Consider the following 21,825-nt stretch of genomic DNA (forward strand, 5'->3'; position numbering starts at 1 on the left):
CTGTGTGCATTGGCAGGAGGCTCTGTTTGCAGAATGGAGTCATAGTATCCCACCCAGTCTCCAAAAACTACGGAGAAGCTTAGCTACAAACAAGGACCTTCATGCACATAACAGTGCAAGTTTGACTCAGGACAGTTTAGGACTGAACTGAAATTTTGGGGAGTGCTCAACATAGAAACAGTTGAAGGGCCTTGTATTTAATGTACCACAGCAAGGGCAAAAAGAAAGTTGTGGTTTCCCCCCATTGTTCTCTGTCAACTGTTAATGAACATCTTTCGTTCATTCATAGATTAAGTGAAAGCAATCTGAAATAATTCTCGGGGGGGGGGGGGAGTAAAGGACAAACCATATGTAATTTGTACAGGCTCCATAGCCCAGTGTCTTGAGAGTCCCTTGGACTGCAAGAAGATCAAATCAGTCAGTCCTAAGGGAAATCAACCCAGACTGTTCCCTGGAAGGTCAGATGCTGAAGCTGAAGCTCAAATACTTTGGCCACCAAGTGAGAAGGGAGCACTCACTGGAGAAGATCCTGATGCTGGGAAAGACAGAAGGCAAAAGAAGAAGGGGACGGCAAAAGATGAGGTGGCTGGGCAGCGTTACTAATGTAACAAACACAAATTTGAACAGACTTCGGAGGATGGTGGAAGACAGGAGGCATGACTTTGTCCATGGAGTTGCAAAGAGTCGGTCTCAACTGTGCGACTGAACAACAACATATCTCAGACTTCATTACTCCTGCTTGTTTGCTGCAAGCACCTGAGATGCCTAAAAAACAAATGGGGAAGTGGAATGGAGTGCACACCATCATTGTGCCAGCAGTGATGTTGTGGACTTTAAAATTTAAAAACATTGCATGGTAAAACCATAAGGTTTTTGTGCGTTCTAGTGTCTAATGACTAGAAGCACAAACTAGAAGTGACAGTGAGCTGCTGGGGTTGCCAGGCCACCCCTGGCCACCAGCTGTGGATGGGAGGGGGGGGACAGTTGCCAGATCCAGGCTGGGAAACTCCTGGAGATTTTAGGATAGAGCTTGGGGAGGACAAGGACTTCAGTGGGGTCCAGTGCCACAGGTACACCCGCCAGAGCTTCCACTTTCTTCGGGGGAACTGAACTCTGTAATCTGGAGATGAGCTGTAGTTTTATTTATTCATTCATTCATTCAATTTCTATCCTGCCCTCCCCATCAATGCAGGCTCAGGGTGAGTTACAATGTATTTTATTTTTTATTTATTAGATTTATATTCTGCTCTCCCCACCAAAGTGGGCTCATAAGGGTTTATATAGTAAACTATGTCTTAAATTTAAAATACATCAGTTAAAACCAGTAAACAACACTGAGATGGCATTCTAAAATCATGTTACCCTGGGTGCGTTTCACATTAAATTTCAGGGGATCCCAAGGTCCCACCTGGAGGCTGGCATCCTTATCGCTGGCCTGACATCAACATGCCAGGCCCCACCCACCCCCAATTTCTCCCAGGGATTGCCAGCTGCAGCCTGCAACCCTCCTCCAATGCCCATGCAGTTCAAACATTAGCTATGGTTACATTTCAAATCCTGGTCAGCATCCATTTCTGTGACTTTCAGTGAGCTCAATTCATGCCCTGAATTTCATCAAAGCTTCTAGATTGATCATCAGATTTCCAGTAAATTCAATGGCAATTTTCACAAGCATCCATCCAGGCCAATGGATCTCAATCCTTAATACAAGGAATATCTCCCTATAGCACAGTAGTACATTATCCTTCTTAGCACAGCGTCTCATTCAAAGACATTGATGGGCTCATGCAGAGTCAAGATCAGCCATATGTTTCTGTTTTGTCCAGATGGCTGCTTTCTGAACTCTTTGGCCCTGCAGCAATCAGCTGAGGCGTCCTGAGCAACACCAGTGATGCCTTTCCCCTACAATGACAATGGCTTAGGAAAACTGCACATTTTCCCCTCTTGATTAAGGCCGTACTTTTTATGTGGAACAGTGAAAGATCACTAAATCTCAGAATCAACATTTGATCTTTTCAGATAAGCCTGAAAACAAATGGGAATTTGTGGGTATGATGCTGGACTTGGACAAAAATGACCAGACCTTAATTACCTAATTAACCTTGACGTTGGCCTAGTCATTACGTCTCAAGCTAACCAATTTCACAGGATTGTTGTTAGGGTTGCCAGTACTTGGTTGGAAAATTTCCAGATTTTGGTGGTGGAGTCTGGATTTCGGGGGAGAGGGGGGACCTTGGGGTATAACACCATGGAATCCGCCTTCCAATGCAGCCATTTTCTCCAGGGGAACAGATCTCTGTAACCAGGAGACCAGCTGTGATTCCAGGAGATATCCAGTTACCACCTGGAAACTGGCAACCATAGTTGTTGTGAAGATAAAATAGGATGATCCCATGGACATCAAATATTTGGAGGAAGGATATACTTGGAATGATAATAAGAAAACTTACGTAATGAACAAGAACCTTCTAGGAATTTCACAATCCTTTCTTAGCACTTCTCCAGCATCAAAAACATGGTAGATAGGACACAGGATAGGACCTTTTCCACAACTGAATGGTTAACAATACCTAGGCCCCTAGTGCTAGCTTTTTGGTATAACATGAATGCAATGGAGATGATATACTTCTGTCTGCTTTAGTTTTATTTTGTAGCGGGCAAGGCAGTTATACGCTGGCTGTTTGCTGCACTTTTTGTATCACAAGTGCAATGATTTTGCTGTAAAATTATTTTATTCTGAGTCGTCACTGGATGGAATGACAAGGTATAAATGTTTTTAATAAATAACGATACCTGCTTCTCTGGAATGATTGTTTGTGTTGATACGTGAGGCTCTTCCTCCCATTTTTCCTCTTCGGCGCAAAGTGTTCCCCAGCTTCCATGGCTACGTAAGCGATGCTCTGTTGTTACTCAAATGGCCTTCCTGAATATAAGCCATATTGGCATTAAGTACTTAATACAATACAGGTTGGCGTCTATTGTCTCCCTTAACAGATCTATTAACATTTCATGAAACAACTTTAAGGTCATCTTTAAATGTTTTTTGAACTACAACAGCACTATGCATTATCCAGGCAGTAGGGGCTATATAAAACACATTCCATATAAAAAAAAAATTTCCGGATCACTCTGAAATTTCTTTTTCAGGGGGCGGGGTGGGGGGGAAGTAGCAAAGTCCAGGATTTCTAAAGAAGACTGCTTGACTTGACTAAGATACATTATCATATGGACTTTTGTTTGTGTACCCTTGCCAGGAAAGTCCAAAGTCCTATAGCGACCTTTACAAACATCTTCTATACAGAGGATTTGTGCACACTTAAGACAACAGAATGATTTAGACTTGCTTAGGGCTGGAGACAGACTGTTTTTAAGGATGCTAAAGGTGAGATGGTACAGATGTTGTTGCATAGGATTATTGTGCTGAACTATTATACAAACCTACAAAACTTGGGAACAGAGATAATGAGTATGCACACTGTATGAAATGATGCTTTATCACACCAACAGAAACTCTTGTTTTGTTTAGATACTTATATCCCATTACTTCCCAGTGAAGACCCAAAGGTGCTTACAACATCATTTTCTCCTCCTCCATATTATCTTCACAAAAACCCTGTAAGGTAGGTTAAGCTGACATGGAGTGATAGGCCCCAAGTCACCCTGCAATTTTCCATGGCAGAGTGGAACTTTGAAACTGGGTCTCACAGATCCAGCACTCTAACCATTACACCACACAGCTCACTTTCTCCATCCTAACAAGTGTTTTCAGTGAGATAAATGTAAGTTCCTATTTTATACAATGCAAAATTGCCGGAAAAGGGAATTTATTTTCTATGATTGCTTACAAAAGCTGTTTTTCACGTTGCACTGATATGATACATGAGCAACTCTACATGCCATTCCCATGTTGGAAAAAAACACAAGAGAAAATTTTAAACAGATGTTTATGTCTATGATTTATAGGTATTATGTTTCTGCATAGAAAATAGGTTCTGGATCTGAGCCAGTATAAACTATAGATCAGTCTTCTGAAGAGAGCTCATCAATTTGCAGGTGATCAGCAGACGGGATTACAGGTTTTGGACTGCATGTTAATCTCCATTTAACCTTTTACTGACAGTAAACTTTACTGAAATCAGTAAAAAACCTCACACTGCACAGCAGTTGAACATATGAAGCTGCTGTATACCAAGCTGGACCACTGCTCCATCTAGCATTGTATTGTCCACTCTGAGTGACAGCTAGTCTTCAGAATCTCAACAGGAAAATCTGATGCCTCAGATCCTTTAACTGGAGATGACTAGGATTGAATTTGTAACCAAATTACATGCTTGCTACCATTACACTAAGAGCCTCGTGGTGCAGAGTGGTAAAGCTGCAGTCCGAGCACTCTGTTTACAACCTGAGTTCGATCACAGCAGAAGCTGGGTTCAGGTAGCCCGCTCAAGGTTGACTCAGCATTTCATCCTTCCAAGGTCGGTAAAATGAGGACCCAGCTTGCTGAGGGAAAAGTGTAGATGACTGGGGAAGGCAATGGCAAACCACCCCGTAAAAATGTCATGTGCCATGAAAATGTCATGATGCAATGTCACCCCAGAGTCAGAAATGACTGGTGCTTGCACAGGGGACTACCTTTACCGTTACCATTACCCTAACAATGCCAGTCCTAAAAACCCTTTCCTGGGAGTAAGGTCCACTGAATACTCATGAGTAGGATTCCAAGTATCCTGACTTTGATGGCTCAGGCTAGTTTGAGCTTATCAGATCTCAGAAGCTAAGCAGGACCAGCCCTAATTAGTACTTGGACAGAAGACCACCAAAGATGTCCAGGGTTGCTACACAAAGGCAGACAATAGCAAACCACCTCTGTTCATCTCTTGCCTTGAAAACTCTACATGGTTACCATAAGTCAGCTGCAACTTGACAGCACTTTCCACAACCAGGATTGAGTAGACCCACTTAGGATTGCTTTAGGAGAGCTAGTCTAGTGTAGTGGTTAAGTGTGCAGACACTTATCTGGGAGAACCGGGTTTGATTCCCCACTCCTCCACTTGCACCTGCTGGAGTGGCCTTGGGTCAGCCATAGCTCTGGCAGAGGTTGTCCTTGAAAGGGCAGCTGCTGTGAGAGCCCTCTCAGCCCCACCTACCTCACAGGATGTCTGTTTGCGGGGAGAAGACATAGGAGATTGTAAGCTGCTCTGAGTCTTTGATTCAGGGAGAAGGGCGGTGTATAAATCTACAATTTTTCTTCTTCTTTCTGAAGCCCCTGGTTGTTTGCCTACATATATTACTGCAGATCTTCAAACAGATCATATATTACTGCAGATCATTATTACGTCTCCATCATCTGAGACCAAAGGTTGACATTTTGAAGTGCTGTAGTGCTATGTGGTTTTAATTTAGTGTACATTTTGCCTGCAACATTACATACTAGAAATAATCAGGAATCAGTACCGTTACTGAGTTAGCTATAGCAAAAAAAAAAAATCTTTGTGGGTTGAAGACAGCAAAACTGAATACTTTAATTGTAAATGTTAAAAAATACTGACTGTTACAAACGTTGACAGTAATTCTTTACATTATGTCCTCTCTGTGATTATGACTTGTAGAGAAAGGATACAGCAGAAGCAGCAACAAGTTTCTTAACTTAATTCCCTATTTTCCAAAGAATCTCTGCAAGCCCCTGTAGAAGTCCTATAGGGGTTTATAATGGAATTCTCTGCCAAATTATTCCAGTCCAAACCCATTGATTTCAATGGGTGTAGACTGAAGGAACTCTGCGTAGAATGGCATTATGGGATACAGCTCACAAAGCTTTGCATGGCACAGGTTCAGCCGATTAAAAAAAATGTGAACAGTTAATGAAGCTGAGGTATTTAAAGTGATGAAGCTGAGACGTGAAAGATGTTTGGCATTGCTGTCTGGAAGATATAAAATGTAACATACTAGCAATACAGAGTCCAAACCAAGTGAGAGAAGTTATGCAATGCAAAAAAAAATAAATCTAATTTTAATCTGGTTTAGGAAAGAAATTTTTGGTGCTTGTACTGACCAGACTACCTCATCAAATGGTTTTCTGTGTGGTGTTTACTTCTGGATCATAAACTTAGAACACTGGGAAAGTTCCTGTCAGCTAGTATATAAAAGTAGATTGTATTAAAGGCTGTGATTTAAACTACTATGCCAGGGCTGTGTTGATGACAAGAAGGATTTCTCTGCTTCCCAGTCATTAGTTATGATTACCAGTTTCTGTTGCGTACCATCACACAGTCTTACTCTGGGCAGGCCTTGCTGCCAAAAAGGCATCGTTGAAAATGTGCATAAGGCAGAGAAGAGGCAAACGGCACGGGGTCCAGCACACAAGTCTCTAGGGAAGGAGCTAGCTAGTGATCCCCAAGATGGTACCCAGCAGTGATGTGGGTTTTCTTGAATAATTTGAATCAGAAAATTAAATGTTACATTCAAAGAAATGAAAAGGTTTGTGCAGAAATCATTTTTATTGGAATCATGATTGTAAAAAAAAATTGATATAGCATGTACTTCCCTTTGGTTTTGAGATGACCTGCCCTGTTGATCAACTGAATTTGTTACTTTTTTAAAAGAACTGATTATATGTATTTGTGGTTTAGCCCCACCCCTTGCCAGTTTACAAATTAAGAAAACATATATGTGGTCTCTCATACAAGCACGAGGGATAATCTCCTGAAATACACTGATTATAACATTGCAGCTGCCAAGCTTGTTTAATAATGTATTGACACCTAGTTCTTTCCCTGGCACCCCTGAAACTTTTCAGAAAGTAAGCAGTAAATAACTAGGGCTTGTTATTGGCTCCCTTATTCAATGGAAAGGCTTCTCTGTCGCTACAAAAGCAATCTCAGCCACTGAAAGATAGGGAGGGTTGGTAAGTACTCAAATTTGTGGTTCCACTCCCCCGTCAGGCATTCTTTCATTTTATTCCCCCTTCTATTCATGGTTTGCCCCAATTCTGCAGGGGCAAACTCTTCAGATGATCAGGAGTCCCTCCCATGCCCTGAGATCTCGGAGGCACAGGCCTCTCTGAGTACTCGTGGACCCCTTGATACTGCCACAGTAACCAGTTGTGTACCACACACCAATAAGTCAACAGACCATGAAACACATGGAAAGCCCAGCTCCCCACTAGCACTTTCCAGTGACGTGAAACTACTGCAAGAGCCCTGTCAAGTTCCCAAGCCTGTAGAGGTCTCCCCCAAACCTTGAAATGGGAGATGAAAGAAGACCAGGACAGAAGTAGGAACTCAAAAAAGAAACTTATGATGAGCAGCCCAGGATTTGCCTCTCTCCAGTCTTTTCCAGCAAAGAGATGAGGGGCAGCAGCTCTTGACAGGAGCAAAGACTTTTAATAGGGCATCAGAAAGGGCAGGGATCCCAGCTTCTTAGATAAGATTGTAGAAACTTGGAAGCTTTGCTGGTTTTACAGCTCTCCAAAGGCTTGCTGTCATTGCCTTGATTTCTGCCTGACCGACACTTGCTTGATTTCATATCCTGCCTCTTATGCCTGTCTGCCTGCTCATCCTGACTCCTGTCTGCCTGCCTGCCTGCCATCCTCAGGAAGACTATCTTCCAACTGCAAATGAGGCTGCCAGCTCTGAGCTGGGAAATATCTGGAGATGGTAGGATTTGGGGAGAGGAGGGATCTCAGCAGGGTACAATGTCAATGCAATAGCCCCCAAAGCAGCCATTTTCACCTGGAGGTTGGCAACACTCACTGCAAAGCAGGACATTTCTTTCTTTCTTCTGTCCTTTTGGGGTTTTCTTCAGTTCTTTTTATTCCCTTTCTGTGATTCCTTTGCAAGACAAGGAGGCATTGCATCCAGCTCCAACTCTCATGGAAGCTGTTATGAGACCATACTCACCACCACCTCAAAATTATCAAGGTGCCCATAGGGTCAAAAAGTTTGGGGAGCTCTGGTATTGGAAATAGTATCCACTCATTGTTATTAATTGTATGAAATCCTTAGAAATGTAAATAATTCTGCAAAAGAATAAAGTTCCTGTTTCCATCCTACATCTCTGATGCCCACGGGTGCCATGGTGCCTGAGTTCCTGGTGCCAATTTACTTCTTCCTTAGAGCCAACAGCCAATCCTGGCTTTCCTCCACCTCATTGGAGCAACTGTTCCAGAAGAACTCAGAGACTATCACCTTTGTGTCTGCAGGGAACGCCCATTCAGAAACAGCAGCCTCCATCATAGGATGATGCTTGGTGTGCAACTGCCCAATGTTTTGTGTTTTACCCCAATACCTATGGCAGCCATTTTGTGATTGACTTGGTCCTCCTAACAGGTATTTTCTCTGTTCTCAAAATTCCAAAAGTGTCCACAGGTTCGTCAAGACTAAACATGGCTGGCTGAGACAAGTTACAGCTAAGTAAGAGGACTTTAAAAATAATGCCCATTTTCTCCAGAGTCACCTTTGAGTAATCTTGGTTTTATGCTACTGCCTCTGAATGAACCTACAGAAACTCCCTCTCCTTCCTGTTTGAGAGCATTAATACAGTGTACAAAACATAACACAGATAGGATAGTTTCCCACAGAACACCCGAGGCTTTCCAGTATGGTACAAAGATGAACGTACTTCTTCCATTAAGCTCATCTATAATGAGTACAGCCTTGAAAATAGGGCTTCTTACATTCCAGTTCTGGTGTGTCACTGTCAGGCTCCTTCATATCAAGCAGGATGGATGGGATCAATGCTGCATTACTCTGAGCGTGGAGTCAATTAATACTGGACAGGATCCAGAGATCCAAGAACCTGGTTCTGAGCACCAAGCAGGGTAGAGCCTGGAGTTTTCTTGAGAAGCAGCAAGCCCTGCCACCTATCATAAATACCACACCACTTAAACTGAGAAGAGTTTCAAAATGATAATATTAGGGTGCCACCGGGGGGATCCATGCTGAAGCTCTTTGAATCCTAGCTGTTAGTTCCAAGAAAGCATCACTGGGTCTATATGCTGGAACAAATAGCAACATTGGCATCTTGTTGCTCCAGGACAGTATGGACAGGGATGTTAAAATAATCCTGGAATAGGCTAAACCAAGTTGTGTTTACAGTGTTGGCTACTCAGCTAAGACCTGGGATACAGCAATGATGACAAAGGGTGTAGGCTCACCCACATAACCTAGACCTGTTGACATTGTTGATGCAGTCAATGTCTGGCTCAAACAACCTCTGCAGCATTGCCCATACAGCCAGAGGCATTTGGCTCCTAGAACAGCATGCCTCCTAGAACAGCAGCTCACAAAGAACTTTCCCAACAAGGTGAAGGGCCAGTCCATCCATCCTAGGCTACAGAAAGACAAGTGGAAATACTGTCAGAGAATGGTGAGCGTTTGTGTGACTTGAACACATGAAGCTGTCTTATAATAAGTAAGGCCTCTAGTCCATTCAGGCCAGTATTGTTAATTCTGACAGGCTAGAGCTCACATCACCAGCTGCCTGGTTCTTTGACATATGTGGTCTCTGGTTTACACATGAATTCACACAAGGAACTGAATTATGTCCCAAGGCAGAATGATGGTTCCTAATGACTATCATTGATGAGTGAGGGCTCCTCAGTTTATACAGAATTGATTTAAAACCATTCCTAGGAGCTTCATTATTTGAGAGATTCATACACAACCTGTTGGACCTGAAAAAGATATTTTATATTGATACTATTACAGTTTTACATGTGTGTTAGTACAATTTTGACCACTGACTCTTTCGGCTGAAACACATTGGGTTCTTTATTCAACATACGTATGTAACCATTATTGTGATTCTTTATTACTGGACATGCAACTTCACTTGCATGCTAAGTAGTGCACTTTCAATCCTCTTTCAAGGCACTTTCCAACTGGATTTTGCTGTGTGAAATGGCACTTTTACTGTGTGAAAATCCACTTTCAAAAAGTTTTTGAAATGGATTGAAACTGCAGTTTGGTGTAGTGGTTAAGTGCGTGGACTCTTATCTGGGAGAACCGGGTTTGATTTCGCACTCCTCCACTTGCAGCTGCTGAGATGGCCTTGGGCTAGCCACAGCTCTGGCAGAGGTTGTCCTTGAAAGGGCAGCTGCTATGAGAGCCCTCTCAGCCCCTCCCACCTCACAGGGTGTCTGTTGTGGGGGAAAAGATATAGGAGATTGTAAGCCGCTCTGAGTCTCTGATTCAGAGGGAAGGGCGGGGTATAAATCTGCAATTCTTATTCTTCTTCTTCTTCTTTAGCATGTATGACGAGACCCCTTGTTGTATATTATGGTTTGAGTTTTTAATGGTAGCCTATTTATGTCATGTTTAATCCTGTGCACTGCATAATAAATACTTGCATTTTATTTTATTTTCAAGTAGCTAAACCTTTTGGTTCCTGACTTGATTTTCAGGTTGCATTTCCCCCCTTTTGTCTCCCCCATCCCTTTGTCTTTCCCTTTAGCTGGAAATGCAGGGATTGAATCTGGGACTGTCTGCATGCAAAGCAGATGCTTTACTATTGAGCCACACCAACTCCCAAATGACAAAATGGGAGCTGTGATGTTGTTCCCCCCCTTCCCCATTCTCTCGTTCATTTAAAAGCATAAGCTGGTCTTATTAAATATGTAGAGCATATAAGAAAATCAGATTTCACAGAGAAGGGGAAGTTGATTCAGATGAGGTTCAAACACACAAACAGAACACTACATAAACCCTGCAAAATTACAAAACATCAACAATGAAATAGAATACATTCATGTTACTCAGCCCCCACATAACACAAAAATACCATCTCAACACTCCTATAGTAGATTTAAGAAAAGTGTAGCTCTGCTTAGGATAGCACTGTTAATGATTTGATAAAAATAGGTACAGGCCAAGAAGCCAAAACACAGCAAACAAAAGCTTCAATAGAGGACCAGAAGGACTATAGAAAGTTAACTAGACGTCAAGACAAAATTCTCAATCAGGGGATGCTTAATGGGAATGGAAAAACTGCGTACTGACTGAGGGGACTGATGTGATTTTTCTTAAACTTCCAACAGGAAATCAAAAGTGCCACACCTTCATAGGATCTGAGATTCATTTCCAGATCATCAGGTTTTAGAATGATAAATGCAGTTATTACTCATGGTATTTTGCACATCTTTCATCAAGACTGCAGTCTTATGTCTCTTCACCTTTTCACCCTCTTTTATTACTATTCTAGACAATCACAGAAAAGTTGAAATGGGACTGCTGTCTAGATAAGGGGAGGGACGGTGGCTCAGTGGTAGAGCATCTGCTTGGGAAGCAGAAGGTCCCAGGTTCAATCCCTGGCATCTCCAAAAAAGGGTCCAGGCAAATAGGTGTGAAAAACCTCAGCTTGAGACCCTGGAGAGCCGCTGCCAGTCTGAGAAGACAACACTGACTTTGATGGACCAAGGGTCTGATTCAGTATAAGGCAGCTTCATATGTTCATATGTTCATAGATAGACCCTAGATAGACCATCTATGAACATATGAAGCTGCCTTATACTGAACCAGACCCTTGGTCCACCAAAGTCAGTATTGTCTCCTCAGACTGGCAGCAGCTCTCCAGGGTCTCAAGCTGAGGTTTTTCTCACCTATTTGCCTGGACCCTTTTTTGGAGATGCCAGGGATTGAACCTTGGACCTTCTGCTTCTCAAGCAGATACTCTACCACTGAGCCACCGCCCCTCTAGATAGACCCTTCATGATGCCAGACAAGGAATACAGTGCCTTTATTGTATAGATAAGCAGGAGGAAAGACTAAGAAGCCCAGGCCTGGATGCCTTGTCATTTCAGATCACCGAAACTAAACAGAGTTGGCCCTGGTTAGTGTTTGGATAGGAGACCACCAGGGAATTCCAGAGTAGCTACGCAGAGAGGCATCTCTGAGCATCTCCTGCCTTGAAAACCCTATGAGGTCGCCATAAACCACCACTTTCCTCCTTCACCATCAAAGGCTAAGGAAATGTTATTCTACCAAAAACGAATACTTAGCCATGAAAGCTTTAAGGTGCCAAAAGACGACTGTTCATTTTTGTTGCTGTTGACTAAACCGCTACCCGCTTTGGAAGGATTATTATTGTCGGTTTAGCCGTCTCTTCAGCACCTCTGTCATCTTTCCGAGTTCACTCCCTTAGCCTCTCAAATTACGGTATTCCTCGAGGACAACCTGCCTAGGGCGACCTGATTCTTTGTCATAGGAGCGCTCCAAGGGGCAGGAATACCACAGGCGCAGATTCCTCAGCCCTGGCGTTCCCTCCCTGCTCGGGCTTCCCCTGACGAGCGCTACCCAGCCGAAGCTCTTAAAGAGACACGTTCCCTACCACGGGCCTCGTCTGGCGCCTCCTTAGGCCGCTCTGGCCCTCTCTCCACCCCGCCCTCCTGTTAGTCTGTGGCCATTCCCTTTTTGGTCAGCCCTGGAGGCCCCTCCCCTCCGCTTAGGCTCCGCCTGCCCCTATATAAGGCGGTGGGGGCTCGGGGCAGGGAGCGAGTGTAGTTGCAATAGCTGTATCTGCCGAGAAGCTCCGCGTAGCTGCCGGCACCATGGCAGGTAAGGCGCTTCCCTGGAGAGGAGTGTCCGTGGCGCCCTTCTGCGTCTTCGCTCGCTCGCGCGCAGCGAAGCGCTGGCGGCCGCTTGGGCTGGCTCTGGCGACGGTGCCGCGGCCCCCCGTTGCCTTGGGCCAGGCGTTCCCTTCCCGTTAGAAGGGTGCCGGGTGGCGAGAGCCGCCGCTTCAGCCTCTTCCGTGTTGCCGTCGCCTCCCTTGTTCCGCGAGTAGGAAGCGAAAGCGGCGCCCGGCGGCCCAGCCCGTGCGTGCTTGGTCTGCCCAGGGAGACCCCAGCTGCTCCCTCCTCGCTCATGGCGGCTCCTATTTTTAGGCGAGCTTGTGAGCCCGGCTGGCGCGTGAGCCTGCGTGGGTCGGGGCGCTCCTTGACCACAACACTGCCCCCCCTGGGGCTGCTTTGGGTGGCAAAGGTCGCCGTGGGGAAGGAGACCGCCTCAGTTGCCCCGTCCCCTTCAGCAAGTGGCAGGTGGGACTGGCGAACCTCTGCCCGGTCTTGCGCCTTAGAAAGGGAGGAGAGGGAGACCGTGTGATGAGCGGTATCTGCAATGGTGGGCCCGGCATACTGTGGGTTTTTGTTTTGGTTTTTTTTGGGGGGGGGGGGCTGGTTGCTTGTGTTTACCTTTTAGATCTTTTTAGCATCTCAGCTTGTGTTGATTTTGCAGTGATGCTTTTAGGAAGGACTGGCCAGCTGGTTGTATCAGGTGCTTCCTGATCAAAAGCTTGCTCGCCTTCTTGGTGGGACTTTTGTAGCTGCTCACCTAACTACTCTTAAAAGATCTATGTCCTGATGGGAACGCTAGTATTGTAAACGTTTGTAACTTGGATATCTGTCTTTGCTTGGGGCCAGCTAACTTATTTTATTTTGTTAAAAAAAATAAACTCCTTTAAAAATTAAAACACATTGTCTGCATACAGGTGTGCCGCTCACCCAAATGACAGTGGGAAGACAAGTGCTTACCCTTGTTGGGGTAATATGGGCAGGGGATTTCAAAATGAGCCTCTGATGTGTAGAGGGTGCTATTGCTATTTCTGATAGCATTCAGTAGGAATCAGGACACTTAAAAGGCAGAAAACAGATGTAAAAGTAGGCAGTTAACATACAAAAATGTTTATCAGAGTTTCCCAAATATAGATTTGGAGGATAAATTGACCGATAATGGAAATGCTCAGAACCATTATATTGGCTTTTGAAGACTTGCAAACTAAGAGAAAGAAATGTCTAATAGAAACGTCTAGTAGTCTAGTGTTCATGTACACATGGTTCTCCTTTTCTCTCTTTTCTTCACAACTACCCTGTGAGGTAGGTTAGACTGATAGTGACTGGTCAGAGATCATTCAGCAAGTTTTGTGGCAGAGTGAGGCTTTGAATGCTGCTGCCCTAGATGCTAGTTAGTATACCAAACAGGCTTTCTTTCTCTCCATAACTTTTTGTGTGTGTGGTTAGTATTGAGCCAGAACAAGTTGCTTTAACTGTCCAAATTTCAGTTTATGAAAGCTACATGTAGGACAGCTCTTGGACCACAGCATTTACACTTTAATTAAATTTGGTTAACTTTTTACTGAACCGCAACACTTCAAGATATGCTTTTGGGAATCATAAAAGTAGCTCATGTCTGGTAGGTGGATGTAAGAAGGTAAGAGAACTTGATAATGAATTTTGGGACAAGTCTAAATTCCTGAGGGTGCTTACTCCACAAGCATGGCACTAGCTTGTTTTCTGCCCTTTTCAAACTTTAATATGGCCGTAAACAAAGCAGGCTTTATTTTTAGACCTACTATTGTGGGTCCTAATAATGACTCACTCAAATAGCACTGTGAATACTGAAATTTCATGGGGTAATATTCTAGTACTCTGATGCATGTGTTCAGAAGCTTGCTGCTTCCCATTGAAATCCTATCTGGAAAGGTCCAACCTGCTAACAAAAAATTCTAGGCAAGAAAAAGGATGGAACAGGCAGCAAAGTTGCTATAGACATATCTCAACTTGTTCTTTAATTTAAACTGGCTGGGTTTGGCCACAAAACTGTTAAGGAAATGCTGTCAGATCATTCTGCCCTTTCAGGAAACAGTGACCCCTTTATGTGATAGTCATTGGTCTTGAGCTTTTCTTGTAAAGAGTGTGGTCTGGCAAAAGACTTCTCAAGCAATTGCTTCTATGTGTTAATTTCCTATTGCCTTCTTACTCAAGTTGCCTCTTAAGGAACCACACTCATGGCTAGTAAACTCCCCCTAATCAGCTATTACAGAGAATGTCTGATAGCACAGCCAAGGTGACTGGATATGGATTAACTCTTGCATCTGTTCTCAAAATGAGGCAAATATTGTTTGTTTGTTCTGGAGTCACAAATGACACCTAGAAAGTACCTGGTTATTACAGAATAAAGACGTGCAATGAGGATGGTGGTGTATATGCAGCCTAAAGAGGTTTGCATGGTGGCTTCTCCTTTTAGTCAGATTACTTTCAGATAGCTTCATGGAGAGAAGCTCCCCTGAGGATTGGGCAGGATTGGTTTGTATGCCACAACAGATTAGAAAAGATTCAAGCAATGTTGCTGAAACTGCATCTCTTTGCTTACAAACTGGCCATCGTTATTTGGAGAGGGCAAGCCTCATTCAAGGCTGGATACTTGTGTATCCTTCAAATGTCTTTATTTTTTGAACTCAGCAATTTAAGACATATAGCTACTTGTGTATGGTTCCAAGTTATGATTGCCAGCCTCCAGATGGGTCCTGGAGATCTCCTGGAATTACAGTTGATCTGTGAATGATAGATCAGATTCCCTGGAGAAAATAGCTGGTTTGGAGGGTGGTATTGAGGTCCTTACTCTCTCTCACCCTCAAGTTTCACACACACCCCGTCTCCAGAAATTCCCAGTCTAGTGTTGGCAGCTCTAGTCCCAGTATAGCATGGATTCCTTTCTGCAGTCTTCTTTCCAAAGAATTCCATCCAAGTGAGACAGGCTTTACTGAAACATGAATGGCTTCTGTTGCCCCTTTCCAGTGCTTGTTTGACCTTCTGACCTTGTGTAGTGATACTAAGCAGGAGACCTCTGACAACTTAATGCTCTTGCTTTTGAAAGTGCTTGCTCTTTCCTTATGTGGAGGTTCAAGAAGAAAGTAGTAGTGTTGTTCCTCTCGCAACCCCAGGCCTAAGACAAGTAAGCAGGACGTTTCTAAGCTTATATTAACCTACAAGAATGAGCATGTTGAAGTGCCCCCAAGTGAAAGCACTTATGTGGCTGTGCTGTGTGAAAACTGAGAATGAACAGCCCCATAATACTGTCAACTCACACTGTCATTTGGCTTGTACTTGGAGGCTTGAACATCATTTAGAAGTTTGTCATTCAAGAATTGCCAATAAAGTTCTTAATGAAATCTGTGTAATTTCGTTCTGACTTGTCACTCAGCCTTAATCTGCATTCGTAGTTTAAATAAGATAATTTACTTAGAGGAAAAGAAAGCCTGATTTGTGTCTGTCCTACAAATTATACCTGTAGACTAGAAATAACCTTAAACTTGCTATCCCAACTCATAGGTCTGGTCTGAACCATAGTTTTCCAGTTCAAATGCAAACTGTGGTCTGCTTGAAAACCAGGCAGTAGCTTGCAGTGTATTTGAGGGGAGGAGGAGTTGGGGAAAAAAGCAAATCTGAGGTTCTCTGGTTTTTAGTCTAAATCAAACCAAGATTGGACATTGTGTATCTGAACCACACCTGAAGATACAAATATAGTAGTGGAGGCAAACTAAATGTTGTTAATGGGTATTCAGTTCCACTTTCTCTAGACCAGCAGATCATTTCGCTTCAGTCGCCTGGCCATTCACTACCTTGCTTGATGAAGGGAATCTTTGTTGAGTTTATGCCTCTTCTGTCCAATCCTTCTCCATTGGCAGTTTATAATTTTGCCCAGAGTATCCTCTTTCATAGAAGTGGGAGAGTTCACAGATAAACCTTGTAGCAGTGTCCTAGAGTTGTACCAAGAGCTGTTTATATTAGCTTATTGAACAGTTGGAAGCACTCAAAATTAGCTTGGCAGTTGTGTCGCCAATACCTCATGACTCTTTGGACTGGCATCCTTCAGAAGGTCCAAAAATTGCAATCAATATACTATAATGTAGGGCTTGAAGTAACATGGGTATTCTGTTTTTTCAGGGCCCAAAAACCCTTTTAACTAACAGGTCTTCGAGAATACTAAAGTTTCAAATTCAGCTTCTTGCCTCTGATCTGATATAGTTTATGCTAATTGAATTGCTTGGGGAAAAGACCCTTGCTTTGTTCCGATGGGGAAATATATGAATTACTACTAAGCTTGATGCCTTTGAGGGTATACAGCAGGGGTGGCCAATGGTAGCTCTCCAGATTTTTTTTGCCTACAACTCCCATCAGCCCCAGCCATTGGCCATGCTGGCTGGGGCTGATGGAAGTTGTAGGCAAAAAAAATCTGGAGAGCTACCATTGGCCACCCCTGGCATACAGGATCTATATATACATGACCAAGTATCACCTGAAGAGACTCCTGTACATGGTTTAGTGGGATGTGCATATCTCGCTGTTAAAGTCCTCAGACTTTACTAGTTTGAAGTTGTGTTTTATGGTTTCATCCTATATTAACCATAGTGGTACAATTAAAATAGAAAGGGAAATGTTGCTGGGCTTATGTGTCTGTGTATAAGATACAATTTTAGCCTACCTTACTACTGATATTATGGAGAGATAATAACATTGATTAAACTGGGCCTTGAGTCTCACAGGAAAGGCATTCTAGGAGCAAACACTGGATTAGTAACTATAAGCATTTGCTAAAAACTCTGGTGCAGCTCCACATAGACTATAATAGTGATTCAACTTTAGCTATTCTTTCTCTCCCCCCTCTCCAAAAAAAACCCCCTATAGATTTAAAACTTCAGCTTGCCTGACAGACTGTAGTAAAGATATAGGGTACTGATTCATATTTTCAAAAGGTATATTTTTGAATTTTCCAGTTTTATGATCAGGCCAGTGTACTTTTATTAGTACCATATATATCATTATACCATGTTAGCAATTGACATCAGACATGTTGAACTGAAACTCTGGGTACTACTGGACTGAACTTCTGATTGTATTTTGTGCTGGGAATTAATACATGCCTGTTATACTTCACTGTTTTGTTTTGTTTTTCAGTACAGAAGATAACCTTTTTGCCTCTGGCAAACAAGAGTTCACTTTTTTTGCTCATTGAATTGAATTCCTTCTGTGCATTCTAGAATCTTAATGTTGGAATTGACCATCCAGAATAAACTGGTGGAATAATTTTTTTGCATCTGTTATGCCCTGACCTATATGGCCCAGGCTAGCCTGCTCTTGTCAGATCTCAAAAGCTAAGCAGTGTTGGCTCTGGTTCCCATTTGAATGAGAGACCACTGATGAAATAGCAGCATTGCTATGCAGAGGCAGCCAGTGACAAACCACATCTGTTTGCCTCTTGCCTTGAAAACCCTACAAGTCAGTTGCAACTTGACAGCACTTTCCACCACCACATCTTGATGCTGCTACATAGCATGCCTGGGGAAGAGGGGATTACTATTTCCATGGCCATTGCAGATCATTTAGAGTAAACATCTACCAATGGCTTAGTCACTCACCTGCCCTCTAAAAAGGGTCTTCATTGTGTGTTTCCTCTGATTTTGAGCTGCATGTTGCAGTTGAAAAGGTAGCATGGGAATTTCAATGAATAGAACATAGAGAATAAACATACAAAAGTGTCCTGCTCGATCACATCAAATGTCTGGTTTCCTAGGGACTTAGTCGTAAAAGCCAGGTAAGAATGCAACATACCTTTTTGCTGCTGGTATTTATAAGTAGCATATCTCTGAACAGGTTTAACTGCAAGATCAGGTTCTGCCAAATCATTGACATGGTTTGATTCTATATGAAAAACTTAAAAAGGCAGACTTGGAATCACTTGTTTGTTTCCTCGTGCACTGCGAACCTAACTGTATCTGGGTTGTATTGTGTGTTTTTGCAAGCATCTTGCCTTTTCATTAAAACTGGCAAATACCTTGCAAAAAGCAGTAACTAACTACCTTATGGTGTACTAATGAAGAATGTCAGTTGGTGCCCATCTGTGGTTTGGCATTGCATCTGAACAATGGCTGCCCTTGTAATTTACTGTATTCTCACGTAGTCAACACTAATATGACTTGTATATCTCCTTTCCTTAAGATCAGTCTTTTGTGACACTAGCTACCAACGATTCTTACGTGAAAGGAGCGCTTGTATTGGGGTCGTCTCTACGGAACTCCAGGACGACAAAGAGGCTGACAGTACTTATAACTCCTCATGTCTCTGATCCAATGAGGTAAGAGGTGAGACAAGTGTGTTCTGTAAGCAACCCAATTGACCATTTAATAGCTGACGGTGGTGCCGATTCTATATGAGCAAAAATGTGCTTGGTTACAAGTGAGGTGAAACAGTGTTGCATACATATATTTACTTCAAAGGCATAGATTATAGCAGGGGTCCCCACCACAGTACCATGGGCCTGTGGCACCCAATGACACATTCCTGCTGCTTGCCAAGAGTTTTTAAAATGTGGGTAGAGCTAAGTGATGCTTTTGCCCAGCAGGGCCATGGGAGACCTGATTGACTGTGCATAGTTTTAAAAAGTTGCTTTAGGAACAGCTGTCACTACAGCAGAAGAATCTTCACTGTTACTGTGCATATATTTTAAATGTGTTCCTTTAAAAAACCATTCTGTTAATGGTTTCTGCCTGAGATTTTGAAGAGTTGCTTAGACCTATACATAATCTCACTTCTTGACATTTTGTGGTCAGCTCCTTCTCCTGCAGTGGCTATTTTGTGGTTATGCCCACGCATCCCCTTTTGTTAGAATTCGAACGGTACCTGCAGACTTGAAAAGTCTGGGGACTCCTGGATTACAGCGTTGATTCCATCTGAGTTTGATGGAAGGAAATGGAACTAGCTGAGCTTTTGTTGTATAGAAATAATGGTTCTTCAGTTTAGAGTGGCAAACTCCATATCTGTTGGAAAGGGTTCATGGTTCTCCAGTTTAGAGAGCCAGACTCCATATCTGTTGGAATGGGTTGTCAAACAACCAAGCTGATTACCCCATAAAGAAAGAATGCCCTTCCTAATAACTGTTAAAGAGAAACTGCATTGATGCAATTTCCCTTTGGAGTAAGGAAAGGGGAAGGTGCATCAGTTCACACAATGCTGAATTTGCACAGTTCTGTAACTACTCAGAGCATGCCAAATAAGCTGCAGTGAGTACCTTCATGTCTCACATCTCCTAGTTATTGACTGTAGAACAGAATCTGCCAGTAAAGGCGCACTGTGCTAGCACACTTGCCCAGCTCCCTGCACCAGCATTTTAGGGCTAAAGCAGTGTAGGAAGAAAGACCTGCATAAAATCTACTTGAGGGATGCAGATGGGTTCTGCATGGTGCTGCATGTTTAGCCATATTGGCAAATATGTGCTGTTGAAATTTTTCTGTGGTCTTGTGACACGTGCAGTGGGTATCACATGCCTCCCAAAAAAATACAGCACATGCAGATGAGCACTAGGTCACACATAACCTACAAATAGCTAGCTGGAATAACACATCATTAAACCTTAGGCCTTTGTCTTTTAATTGAGGTGTCTAACTAGAGAACAGGATAGAAGGCAGACAGTTAAGAGGCAATGATTCTTAACTGAGTAGAAATTCAGAACTGCTGTATAAGAAATGAATGAGACAGCTGTTAAAGGAAATTACTGTGGCATAACACATCAAGCACTTTTCCTTGTGGAACTGCATTCTTGTGTGGAAAACTTAACAGCATTCCTCATGCCCTATTGTAGAAATGTTGTGATTTAAAGCACATCCACAAAGTTCCAATAGGTTAAGAAGCTTTCAATATATATCACAATTCAACATGTATAGTCATATTTAGGGGTGTCAAATGTCCGGCCCGTGGGTCAGAACCCACCTACCCAGGGCTTTAATCAGGCCCATGGGGCTCTTTTCTCCCCCTTCCCTCCCGTCCTTACCCTTTGAGGCTCTGAGGCTGCCAGAGTTCCCATCTCCTTATTCCTTGTCTTTGCAGGCTGAAGCAGGATTCAATTCTGGGCTTGCAAAGTTGCAAAGAAAATGCAAAATGGACTTTCCATTAAGGTCTCTATACCCAGACTACTTTGGGAGTACTGTCTGGGCACAGAGACATTATTGGAAAATCCATTCCAAGTTTTCCTTGCAGTTATGTCTGTGCTACAATGTATTTTAATGGAGTGGAGCTCAGTTTCACTTTTCAATGTTTATATGGCCAGTTAGGTTATTCCTTGGAGTTGTGTGACCTTGGAAATAAAGAGTTGGTGTTTTGAGCCAGCATGTCTCTACTGAATGGACCTTAGAACTGGTGCCTAGCGAGTGTTCTAACCTGGGAACCCACAGCCAAAGGGGGATATTACACTGAAGAGCCATTGCCAATCTAAGTAGATCTGGGGGCAAGGGGAGAAGCTTGCAATGCCCAGCCATTTCATGTTTTCCTAAGTCCAGAGCATTCTATATTTTTGGTTTATATTTTTAGTTTCTGCTATGATTCTTGTGCTCTTCCTTGATGATTTATTTTTAAAATTGCATTGCCAAATCCCACTATTCCCCCACCTTTCGATTTTAAACAAAACATCACAAGAGTTTTAAGCCTGTTTGTATTTTAAGTAAAAAAAATATGTCTTTAATTGTGTTTCTCTGTCCTTTCTAAAGTTTATCTTCTACCTGGCATTACATTTTATGTTATGTGTGGCCTGACATCCCATTTATGTCAGATCCGGCCCTCGTAACAAATGAGTTCAACACCCCTGGTCATATTCCTTTATGCTATACAACATCTTGTCTGACAATAAAGTATCATCCAACATATGCTTCATTTCAGCTTCTCATTCCCAATAAAATTTTCAATATTCTTTAAAGGTAAACAATCCAAATTTTCTTCAGTAACAATAAAATATTACTACCAAAGGAAATCAATCCCTATGTTGTTTCCAGTGTCTGAAAATGCAGTCCACAATCTATAGGGACAGTCGCTTCTTTGTAGAAATGAATATTTACATGAATCTCCAAGTATGCTCCCATGTTTAGAAATTCATCAGTTCTTCAGAGAATCTTCTACTGTCACATTATTGAAAACTGCCAACGTATCTCAAAGATTTCAGTTACAAAAATGAGTTTGTTCATTTGAAGGGTCCAATCTCAGTGTGAACCAAACTTTAACTCACAGTCTAA

General features: G+C 42.8%; 1 protein-coding gene across 2 annotated transcripts in view; it reads left to right on the forward strand.

Annotated features, from left to right (window-relative positions):
• GYG1 (glycogenin 1) overlaps positions 1-21,825 on the forward strand; it is a 571,889-nt gene that overhangs the window by 531,568 nt on the left and 18,496 nt on the right. For both annotated transcript variants that reach the window (XM_060242323.1, XM_060242325.1), the window contains exons 2-3: positions 12,521-12,551; positions 18,767-18,902. In XM_060242323.1, coding sequence (XP_060098306.1) covers positions 12,545-12,551; positions 18,767-18,902 — 143 coding nt within the window. In that variant the 5' untranslated portion in view covers positions 12,521-12,544. The remainder of the gene's footprint in view (positions 1-12,520; positions 12,552-18,766; positions 18,903-21,825) is intronic.

This window comes from Heteronotia binoei, chromosome 6, assembly GCF_032191835.1.
Source record: "Heteronotia binoei isolate CCM8104 ecotype False Entrance Well chromosome 6, APGP_CSIRO_Hbin_v1, whole genome shotgun sequence".
Classification (NCBI taxonomy): domain Eukaryota; kingdom Metazoa; phylum Chordata; class Lepidosauria; order Squamata; family Gekkonidae; genus Heteronotia; species Heteronotia binoei.